The sequence below is a fragment of the Oncorhynchus gorbuscha genome, unplaced genomic scaffold (assembly GCF_021184085.1).
Source record: "Oncorhynchus gorbuscha isolate QuinsamMale2020 ecotype Even-year unplaced genomic scaffold, OgorEven_v1.0 Un_scaffold_2725, whole genome shotgun sequence".
NCBI classification, from domain to species: Eukaryota; Metazoa; Chordata; class Actinopteri; order Salmoniformes; family Salmonidae; genus Oncorhynchus; species Oncorhynchus gorbuscha.
In genome coordinates, this window is record NW_025747159.1 from 48,543 (window position 1) to 60,725 (window position 12,183).

A 12,183-nucleotide genomic window follows, 5' to 3' on the forward strand; every position below is an offset into this window, starting at 1 on the left:
AGTAGCTAGCTGGTGATTCAGCACCACCTTCTAGTACAGTAGCTAGCTGGTGATTCAGCACCACCTTCTAGTACAGTAGCTAGCTGGTGATTCAGCACCACCTTCTAGTACAGTAGCTAGCTGGTGATTCAGCACCACCTTCTAGTACAGTAGCTAGCTGGTGATTCAGCACCACCTTCTAGTACAGTAGCTAGCTGGTGATTCAGCACCACCTTCTAGTACAGTAGCTAGCTGGTGATTCAGCACCACCTAGTACAGTAGCTAGCTGGTGATTCAGCACCACCTAGTACAGTAGCTAGCTGGTGATTCAGCACCACCTTCTAGTACAGTAGCTAGCTGGTGATTCAGCACCACCTAGTACAGTAGCTAGCTGGTGATTCAGCACCACCTAGTACAGTAGCTAGCTGGTGATTCAGCACCACCTTCTAGTACAGTAGCTAGCTGGTGATTCAGCACCACCTAGTACAGTAGCTAGCTGGTGATTCAGCACCACCTAGTACAGTAGCTAGCTGGTGATTCAGCACCACCTAGTACAGTAGCTAGCTGGTGATTCAGCACCACCTTCTAGTACAGTAGCTAGCTGGTGATTCAGCACCACCTAGTACAGTAGCTAGCTGGTGATTCAGCACCACCTAGTACAGTAGCTAGCTGGTGATTCAGCACCACCTTCTAGTACAGTAGCTAGCTGGTGATTCAGCACCACCTTCTAGTACAGTAGCTAGCTGGTGATTCAGCACCACCTTCTAGTACAGTAGCTAGCTGGTGATTCAGCACCACCTAGTACAGTAGCTAGCTGGTGATTCAGCACCACCTTCTAGTACAGTAGCTAGCTGGTGATTCAGCACCACCTTCTAGTACAGTAGCTAGCTGGTGATTCAGCACCACCTTCTAGTACAGTAGCTAGCTGGTGATTCAGCACCACCTTCTAGTACAGTAGCTAGCTGGTGATTCAGCACCACCTTCTAGTACAGTAGCTAGCTGGTGATTCAGCACCACCTTCTAGTACAGTAGCTAGCTGGTGATTCAGCACCACCTAGTACAGTAGCTAGCTGGTGATTCAGCACCACCTAGTACAGTAGCTAGCTGGTGATTCAGCACCACCTAGTACAGTAGCTAGCTGGTGATTCAGCACCACCTTCTAGTACAGTAGCTAGCTGGTGATTCAGCACCACCTTCTAGTACAGTAGCTAGCTGGTGATTCAGCACCACCTTCTAGTACAGTAGCTAGCTGGTGATTCAGCACCACCTAGTACAGTAGCTAGCTGGTGATTCAGCACCACCTTCTAGTACAGTAGCTAGCTGGTGATTCAGCACCACCTTCTAGTACAGTAGCTAGCTGGTGATTCAGCACCACCTTCTAGTACAGTAGCTAGCTGGTGATTCAGCACCACCTTCTAGTACAGTAGCTAGCTGGTGATTCAGCACCACCTAGTACAGTAGCTAGCTGGTGATTCAGCACCACCTAGTACAGTAGCTAGCTGGTGATTCAGCACCACCTAGTACAGTAGCTAGCTGGTGATTCAGCACCACCTAGTACAGTAGCTAGCTGGTGATTCAGCACCACCTTCTAGTACAGTAGCTAGCTGGTGATTCAGCACCACCTTCTAGTACAGTAGCTAGCTGGTGATTCAGCACCACCTTCTAGTACAGTAGCTAGCTGGTGATTCAGCACCACCTTCTAGTACAGTAGCTAGCTGGTGATTCAGCACCACCTTCTAGTACAGTAGCTAGCTGGTGATTCAGCACCACCTTCTAGTACAGTAGCTAGCTGGTGATTCAGCACCACCTTCTAGTACAGTAGCTAGCTGGTGATTCAGCACCAACATCCTTCTAGTACAGTAGCTAGCTGGTGATTCAGCACCACCTTCTAGTACAGTAGCTAGCTGGTGATTCAGCACCACCTAGTACAGTAGCTAGCTGGTGATTCAGCACCAACATCCTTCTAGTACAGTAGCTAGCTGGTGATTCAGCACCACCTAGTACAGTAGCTAGCTGGTGATTCAGCACCACCTTCTAGTACAGTAGCTAGCTGGTGATTCAGCACCAACATCCTTCTAGTACAGTAGCTAGCTGGTGATTCAGCACCACCTTCTAGTACAGTAGCTAGCTGGTGATTCAGCACCACCTTCTAGTACAGTAGCTAGCTGGTGATTCAGCACCACCTTCTAGTACAGTAGCTAGCTGGTGATTCAGCACCACCTAGTACAGTAGCTAGCTGGTGATTCAGCACCAACATCCTTCTAGTACAGTAGCTAGCTGGTGATTCAGCACCACCTAGTACAGTAGCTAGCTGGTGATTCAGCACCACCTAGTACAGTAGCTAGCTGCTGATTCAGCACCACAAGTCTCTCTCACACCCCTCTCTCTTTCACTCATGATTTTCTGTCTTTCGTTCTCTCGCTCTCCTTCCGTCTTACAATCTTTCTTTCTCCCTCACACATCCCTGCTCTGAGCAGCAGGACTGAGACAGACAGAATGTGGGTGCAACTGGCAGCTGCGTCTCTCTCACACCATTTCATTCCAGAGATCTCTAAATCAGGTAGTGAGATGACACCTGGAGTCTGTCTGGCACACCAGTGTAGAGGGGGAAGAGATAGAATGTTCAGAAGAAACAGAGGTAAAAACAACAACGTTTGAAGCAATAATTGACACGTGACAAACTCCTGTTTGTGGTTCTAATATGCTGCTCTGATAGAGGCTGAATGAAGAGGCAGAATGAAGAGGCAGAATGAAGAAAGAGGCAGAATGAAGAGGCTGAATGAAGAGGCAGAATGAAGAGGCAGAATGAAGAAAGAGGCAGAATGAAGAGGCTGAATGAAGAAAGAGGCTGAATGAAGAGGCTGAATGAAGAAAGAGGCTGAATGAAGAGGCAGAATGAAGACAGAGGCAGAATGAAGACAGAGGCAGAATGAAGAAAGAGGCAGAATGAAGAAAGAGGCAGAATGAAGAAAGAGGCAGAATGAAGAAAGAGGCAGAATGAAGAAAGAGGCAGAATGAAGAAAGAGGCAGAATGAAGAAAGAGGCAGAATGAAGAAAGAGGCAGAATGAAGAAAGAGGCAGAATGAAGAAAGAGGCAGAATGAAGAAAGAGTCAGAATGAAGAAAGAGTCAGAATGAAGAAAGAGTCAGAATGAAGAAAGAGTCAGAATGAAGAAAGAGTCAGAATGAAGAAAGAGTCAGAATGAAGAAAGAGTCAGAATGAAGAAAGAGTCAGAATGAAGAAAGAGTCAGAATGAAGAAAGAGTCAGAATGAAGAAAGAGTCAGAATGAAGAAAGAGTCAGAATGAAGAAAGAGTCAGAATGAAGAAAGAGTCAGAATGAAGACAGAGGCAGAATGAAGAAAGAGTCAGAATGAAGACAGAGGCAGAATGAAGAAAGAGTCAGAATGAAGACAGAGGCAGAATGAAGAAAGAGGCAGAATGAAGAAAGAGGCAGAATGAAGAGGCTGAATGAAGAGGCAGAATGAAGAAAGAGGCAGAATGAAGACAGAGGCAGAATGAAGAAAGAGGCAGAATGAAGACAGAGGCAGAATGAAGAAAGAGGCAGAATGAAGACAGAGGCAGAATGAAGAAAGAGGCAGAATGAAGAAAGAGGCTGAATGAAGAAAGAGTCAGAATGAAGAAGGAGGCAGAATGAAGAAAGAGGCTGAATGAAGAAAGAGGCAGAATGAAGAATAATAATAATATATGCCATTTAGCAGACGCTTTTATCCAAAGCGACTTACAGTCATGTGTGCATACATTCTACGTATGGGTGGTCCCGGGAATCGAACCCACTACCCTGGCGTTACAAGCGCCATGCTCTACCAACTGAGCTACAGAAGGACCACTAAAGAGGCAGAATGAAGAGGCAGAATGAAGAGGCAGAATGAAGAGGCAGAATGAAGAGGCAGAATGAAGAGGCAGAATGAAGAGGCAGAATGAAGAGGCTGAATAGGAAGATGGCGCCTATTGAGATGGCGCCTATTGAGATGGCGCCTATTGAGATGGCGCCTATTGAGATGGCGCCTATTGAGATGGCGCCTATTGAGATGGCGCCTATTGAGATGGCGCCTATTGAGATGGCGCCTATTGAGATGGCGCCTATTGAGATGGCGCCTATTGAGATGGCGCCTATTGAGATGGCGCCTATTGAGATGGCGCCTATTGAGATGGCAGCGTCGCTTCTAGTCCTTAGGAAACTGCGTAGTATTTTTTTTTTCTAAAGTATTATTTCTTACATTGTTAGCCCAGAAAACCTTAAGTGTTGTTACATACAGTCAGTATTGAATATCAGAGAGACGTCAACTTGCCAGCACAACCAGGAATACGATCAGGAATACGACCAGGAATACGACCAGGAATACGACCAGGAATACGACCAGGAATTACGACCAGGAATACGACCAGGAATACGACTTTCCCAAAGCGGATCCTTTGTCTGCACCTCCCAGGGCATTTGAACTGATTCCAGAGGCCGATCCAAAACAAAGGAGGAGGAGAGGGTGCCGGAGCGGTCTTCTAGTGAGGCTTCGGATGCGCGCACACCACCCAAAGCTTCCGAGTACATTACTCGCTAATGTCCGGTCCCTAGTTAACGAAGAAGACAAAATCAGGGCAAGAGATACTTTCCAAAGAGATATCTGGGGTTGTAACATACTCTGTTTCACCTTTTGTTCACCTGACCTAGAGTTCCTCACAATAAAATGCAGGCCGTATTAACTCCCAAGAGAACTCTACTCGGTTATCGCCACTGCCGTGTATATTCCCGCAAGCGGATACCAAGACAGCCATCAAGGAACTTGAAAACCCATATATGCTGAGGCTGCATTTATTGTAGCTGGGGATTTTAACAAAGCTAATTCGAGAACAAGGATACCTAAATTCTATCAGCATATCGATTGCAGTACACGAGTGAGTAACACGCTTTACCACTGCTACTCTAACTTCCATGATACATACAAGGCTCTCCCCCCGCCCTCCTTTTGGCTAATCTGACCATGACTCCATCTTGTTGCTCCCATCCTACAGGCATAAACTATAACAGGAAGCGCCCGTGCTTAGGTCTATCCAACGCTGGTCTGACTAATTGGATTCCACGCTTCAAGATTGTTTCGATCACGTGGACTGGGATGTTCCGGGTAGCCTCAGACAATGACATTGACGTACACGCTGACTCGGTGAGAGAGTTTATAAGAAGATGTTGTACCCACTGCAAATATTAAAACCTTCCCTAAACAGAAACCGTGAAATGATGGCAGCTTTCGCACAAAACTGAAAGCACGTACCACCGCATTTAATCATGGCAAGGAGACTGGGAAACATGGACGTATACAAACAGTGTAGTTATTCCCTCCGTAAGACAATCAAACAAGTTAAGCATCAGTATAGAGACAAAGTGGAGTCGTAATTCAACAGCTCAGACACGAGACGTATGTGGCTACAGACAATCACGGATTACAACAAAGAAAACAGCCCTGTCGCAGACGTCTTACTCCAAACAAACTAAACAACTTCTTTGCTCGCTTTGAGGACAATACAGTGCCACCGCCACGGCCCGCTACCAAAGACTGTGGGCTCTCCTTCTCCATGGCCGACGTGAGTAAAACATTTAAAAGTGTTAACCCTCGCAAGGCTGCCGGCCCAGACGCCATCCCTAGCCGCGTCCTCAGAGCATGCGCAGACCAGCTGGCTGGTGTGTTTACGGACATATTCGATCACACCCTATCCCAGTCTGCTGTCCCCACATGCTTCAAGATGGCCACCATTGTTCCTGTTCCCAAGAAAGCTAAGGTAACTGAGCTAAACGACTATCGCTCCGTAGCACTCACCTCCGTCATCATGAAGTGCTTTGAGAGACTAGTCAAGGATCATATTACCTCCACCCCACCTGATACCCTAGACCCACCACAATTTGCTTACCGCCCCAAAAGGTCCACAGATGATGCAATCGCCATCTGGACAAGAGGAACACCTATGTAAGAATGCTGTTCATTGACTACAGCTCAGCATTCAACAGCATAGTGCCCTCCAAACTCATCATAAACTTGATACCCTGGGTCTCGAACCCGATCTGTGCAACTGGGTCCTGGACTTCCTGATGGGCTGCACCCAGGTGGTGATGGTAGGAAACAACATCTCCACTCCATCGATGCTCAACACTGGAGCTCCACAAGGGTGCGTTCTCAGCCCTCTCCTGTACAACCTGTTCACCCATGACTGCGTGGCCATGCACGCCTCTAACTCAATCATCAAGTTTAGACAACACTACAGTGGTAGGCTTGATTACCAACAACGACGAGACAGCCTACAGTGTGTGGTGTGGTGTCAGGAAAATAACCTCTCACTCAATATATTAACATCCTGTTCCTTTACTAGATTGTGTGTATTAGGTTTTGTTGTGGAATATTTAGATATTACCTGTTAGATACTGCTGCACTGTCAGATCTAGAAGCATAAGCATTTAGCTACACCTACAATAACATCTGCTAACCATGTGTATGTGACCAATAACATCTGCTAACCATGTGTATGTGACCAATAACATCTGCTAACCATGTGACTGTGACCAATAACATCTGCTAACCATGTGTATGTGACCAATAACATCTGCGAACCCTGTGTATGTGACCAATAACATCTGCTAACCCTGTCTATGTGACCAATAACATCTGCTAACCCTGTGTATGTGACCAATAACATCTGCTAACCCTGTGTATGTGACCAATAACATCTGCTAACCCTGTGTATGTGACCAATAACATCTGCTAACCATGTGTATGTGACCAATAGCATCTGCTAACCCTGTGTATGTGACCAATAACATCTGCTAACCATGTGACTGTGACCAATAACATCTGCTAACCATGTGTATGTGACCAATAACATCTGCTATCCATGTGTATGTGACCAATAACATCTGCTAACCCTGTGTATGTGACCAATAACATCTGCTAACCATGTGTATGTGACCAATAGCATCTGCTAACCCTGTGTATGTGACCAATAACATCTGCTAACCCTGTGTATGTGACCAATAACATCTGCTATCCATGTGTATGTGACCAATAACATCTGCTAACCCTGTGTATGTGACCAATAACATCTGCTAACCCTGTGTATGTGACCAATAACATCTGCTAACCATGTGTATGTGACCAATAGCATCTGCTAACCCTGTGTATGTGACCAATAACATCTGCTAACCATGTGACTGTGACCAATAACATCTGCTAACCATGTGTATGTGACCAATAACATCTGCTATCCATGTGTATGTGACCAATAACATCTGCTAACCCTGTGTATGTGACCAATAACATCTGCTATCCATGTGTATGTGACCAATAACATCTGCTAACCCTGTGTATGTGACCAATAACATCTGCTAACCCTGTGTATGTGACCAATAACATCTGCTATCCATGTGTATGTGACCAATAACATCTGCTAACCCTGTGTATGTGACCAATAACATCTGCTAACCCTGTGTATGTGACCAATAACATCTGCTAACCCTGTGTATGTGACCAATAGATTTTGATTTGAACGAAGAGGCTGATAATAACATGGTAACATGGAATAGATCATCAGACTGAACAAAGCACTGTTCCTGTAGAATCACTGGTCAACCAATCACCTTGCCTGCTCAGGCCCAACCCCTTCCGTTCCAACACGCCCATTCAAACTCTGGTTACGAGGCAGTGATAGTTCTCACTCATCAGAGTTGGCTGGAGAAAGCAGCATTCAGGAGCGTCGGGTTAAAAATAAACATTGGCAAGAGGCTTGTGGGGTAATTTCAGAGAACACAGGAGGAACATGTTGGTCCCCTGCCGTTGATTTCAACATGGCTGCTTTGATGAGGAGAGGAGAACCACACAATCCTTCTGCGTGGATTTCACTCTGTTATCAACTGATGTGAGACCATTCAACTAGTAGACACACAACCTGAGGGAACATACACATGACATGGGCACAGTGGGTGTGTGTGTGTGTGTGGTCTCTTACCCTCTGTGCCTTGGCTAGCTCCTCCTTCAGTCTCTCATTGGCTTTCTCTCTGATCTCCATGACTGAGGGGCTGCGGAGGCGGGACAGGCTGTCATTGGTCAGACTCAGAGAATCCTCCCCTTCCTCTCCAGACAGGAACACCCCTTCTGCTGACTCCGCCTCTGACCGGACGGGGGGTTCCAACCCCGGAACGCTGCAAGGAATCATGGGTAAACTAATGTAAGCGTATAGGAGGGTTGGCTGATTACTACAGGGATCAATCAGTCATCACTGATCAACACTATTGACTGTATGATTAGTGGTGATAATGATCCAGCTATCATTACCTGGTTGGACATTTTAAGCTGAGTAAGCATGTTTTAATGTATGACTTAGCATCCCAGTGGGCTAGTCATCAATAGTACATTTTAAGTGTCAATGAACACTGCTTAGTGGAACCCTTGACTTGTATAGAATACATTGCCTGGTTAATACCGACTGCACTGTGTATCCTACAGACAGATCATTTAAAGCAGACATCAAGATTGGCATCATTTAAATGGGCCAGGTACTATACCTACAAGATTTCATGGGCCAGGTCTAGTATCTCTTTACATTGTGGTTGTCATGGGCCAGGTAACATTTATTACAAATCTCTTTACATTGTGGTTGTCATGGGCCAGGTACTATATCTCTTTACATTGTGGTTGTCATGGGCCAGGTACTATATATCTTTACATTGTGGTTGTCATGGGCCAGGTACTATATATCTTTACATTGTGGTTGTCATGGGCCAGGTACTATATATCTTTACATTGTGGTTGTCATGGGCCAGGTACTATATTTCTTTACATTGTGGTCATCATGGGCCAGGTACTATATGTCTCTTTACATTGTGGTTGTCATGGGCCAGGTACTATATGTCTCTTTACATTGTGGTTGTCATGGGCCAGGTACTATATGTCTCTTTACATTGTGGTTGTCATGGGCCAGGTACTATATGTCTCTTTACATTGTGGTTGTCATGGGCCAGGTACTATATGTCTCTTTACATTGTGGTTGTCATGGGCCAGGTACTATATGTCTCTTTACATTGTGGTTGTCATGGGCCAGGTACTATATGTCTCTTTACATTGTGGTTGTCATGGGCCAGGTACTATATGTCTCTTTACATTGTGGTTGTCATGGGCCAGGTACTATATGTCTCTTTACATTGTGGTTGTCATGGGCCAGGTACTATATGTCTCTTTACCTTGTGGTTGCCATGGGCCAGGTACTATATGTCTCTTTACATTGTGGTTGTCATGGGCCAGGTACTATATGTCTCTTTACATTGTGGTTGTCATGGGCCAGGTACTATAAGTCTGTTTCTCCAGGAGGGTTTCTTCCTGACCTTCCATTGTGGGGTTCTGTGCTGCCCAGTAGCCTAGGGGCAGAGTAGATGGGCTGGGTGGGCAGCTGGTCGGCTCGCAGGGCGTTGGGGGGGCAGGGGCTGGAGCTGAGGGAGGGTGTACGGTACAGGGCGCTGGAAGGGGCGCTGTGACATTGGGGTCTGGTGTCGGAGGTCAATCCGTGGAGGTCAGGGGTGGTGGGTGACGCCAAGTTGACCTCATGGAAGCCTTCGAGGGGTTCGCTGGCCATAGCCCTGCAGCTTCAGTCATCATACACCTCCCTGAAGAGAGGGGAGAGAAGAGAGGGGAGAGAGGAGAGAGGAGAGAGGGGAGAGGAGAGAGGGGAGAGGAGAGAGGAGAGAGGGGAGAGGGAGAGGGGAGAGGGGAGAGGAGATGAAAGTCAAAATAATGACTGTTTGGGGTCAAACAGAGACATCCATTCTAGACTACATTCACACAGATCTAATTCTGCTATTTCAAGCAGACTACCCACAGCAGCAACAGTATCATTGTGTGATCCCAGGTGTGGACTATGGAGTAGCTGATTAAACACTGCCTCCCTCTTCAGCCCCAGCAGAGAGAGCAGACAGCCAGGCCACTGCTCCAGTCAATGAGGACTGAGAGGAAACAGGTCATTCAGGGGAACGTTCCAGACAGGAACAGGCCAGTCTTTCTGAGAGGAAACAGGTCATTCAGGGGAATGTTCCAGACAGGAACAGGCCAGTCTCTCTGAGAGGAAACAGGTCATTCACGGGAATGTTCCAGACAGGAACAGGCCAGTCTCTCTGAGAGGAAACAGGTCATTCAGGGGAATGTTCCAGACAGGAACAGGCCAGTCTCTCTGAGAGGAAACAGGTCATTCAGGGGAATGTTCCAAACAGGAACAGGCCAGTCTCTCAGACAGGAAATAGGTCATTCAGGGAATGGTTACAGACAGTGACAGGCCAGTTTCTCCGAGAGGAAATGTAATGTGTACCTGTGAAGTTAGTGTTGAAATTCACACTGAAGGTTTAGCTAGCCTGCACAACTAGAAACTGGTTCCACCAAACTGTTTCATTCCAGAAGCTGTTTCATTCATTCATTCAGCTGAATTGAAACCAACAGATATGAACCTACCATTATGATGAATGTGTGTGTATTTAAAAGCTGATGATGTGATTGTGTGTGTAGTGGGTCTCCTCTTCAGTCAGGACAGACCTCCAACACTGACTTACTGCTGCAAGAGAAGACAGGAAGAGATGAGAGTTACTGTTGGTGAGCAGCTTGGGGAACAGCTTGTTGGGGGAACAGCTTGTTGGGGGAACAGCTTGGGGGAATATGTTGGGGAACAGCTTTTGGGGGAACATGTTGGGGGAACAGCTCTCTTGGGGGAACAGCTGTTGGGGGAACATGTTGGGGGAACATGTTGGGGGAACATCTTGGGAACATGTTGGGGAACATGTTGGGGGAACAGCTTGTTGGGGGAAACATGTTGGGGAACATGTTGGGGGAACAGCTTGGGGGAACAGTTTGGGGGAACATGTTGGGGGAACATGTTGGGGGAATATGTTGGGGGAACAGCTTTTTGGGGAACAGCTCGTTGGGGGAACAGCTCGTTGGGGGAACAGCTGGGGGAACAGCTTGGGGGAACATGTTGGAGGAACAGCTTGTTGGGGGAACAGCTTGTTGGGGGAACAGCTTGTTGGGGGAACAGCTTGGGGGAACAGCTTGGGGGAACAGCTTGGGGGAACAGCTTGGGGGAACAGCTTGGGGGAACAGCTCGTTGGGGGGAACAGCATGGGTGAACAGCTTGTTGGGGAACAGCTCGTTGGGGGAACAGCTCGTTGGGGGAACAGCTCGTTGGGGGAACAGCTCGTTGGGGGAACAGCTGGGGGAACATGTTGGGGGAACAGCTTGTTGGGGGAACATGTTGGGGAACATGTTGGAGGAACAGCTTGTTGGGGGAACATGTTGGAGGAACAGCTTGTTGGGGGAACAGCTTGTTGGGGGAACATGTTGGGGAACATGTTGGGGGAACATGGGGAACAGCTTGGGGGAACATGTTGGGGGAACATGTTGGGGGAACAGCTTTGGGGAACAGCTTGGGGGAACAGCTTGGGGGAACAGCTTGGGGGAACAGCTTGGGGGAACAGTTGGGGGAACATTGGGGGAATATGTTGGGGGAACAGCTTCTTGGGGGAACAGCTTCTTGGGGAACAGCTCGTTGGGGGAACATGTTGGAGGAACAGCTTGGGGGAACAGCTTGGGGGAACAGCTTGGGGGAACATGTTGGGGGAGCAGCTTGGGGGAACATGTTGCCAGGGTTAGTTAGGTGTAACCCTTTACACTCGTACCCGTCGTCAGGTTGAAAATGACAGATTTGGACAGTAATTAGCTACCTGTACAGTAACATGCTATATACATGACCAGACCTCTGGCTTTTGGGTTTTGACTGACAGACGTTCTGAACTGGAGCACCACAACATGTTTTACAGATGAGTTGTTGTCTGAACGAGGGAAATGCTGTAAATTAAGTATTTTGAAAGATGAGACGTTGAGGATTATAATTTAATACCTCTGATGTCACAAGGAAGACAAACACCTGTCAGTCCAAATGTACATTTCACATTTCTATAATCAGACAACTCATGTTATATTCAGTGTCAACGTTTATCATCACTATGTTTAATGTGCAGTTACCAGGTGACATGGGGTCACACCCTGGGTTGTTGTGAACAGAATGAGTCTGTTTAATGTGCAGTTACCAGGTCACATGGGGTCACACCCTGGGTTGTTGTGAACAGAATGATTCTGATGAACAGTTACCAGGTGACATGGGGTCACACCCTG

At 47.1% G+C, this 12,183-nt stretch overlaps 1 protein-coding gene across 5 annotated transcripts in view; it reads right to left on the reverse strand.

Annotated features, from left to right (window-relative positions):
• The window catches only part of LOC124026392 (rab-3A-interacting protein-like), a 44,837-nt gene extending 34,259 nt beyond the window's left edge, over positions 1-10,578 (reverse strand). For all 5 annotated transcript variants that reach the window (XM_046339419.1, XM_046339417.1, XM_046339421.1 and 2 more), the window contains exons 1-3: positions 10,471-10,578; positions 9,357-9,635; positions 7,985-8,177 (exon numbers count right to left, since the gene is read on the reverse strand). In XM_046339419.1, coding sequence (XP_046195375.1) covers positions 7,985-8,177; positions 9,357-9,604 — 441 coding nt within the window. In that variant the 5' untranslated portion in view covers positions 9,605-9,635; positions 10,471-10,578. The remainder of the gene's footprint in view (positions 1-7,984; positions 8,178-9,356; positions 9,636-10,470) is intronic.
• Positions 10,579-12,183: the final 1,605 nt, after the last annotated feature.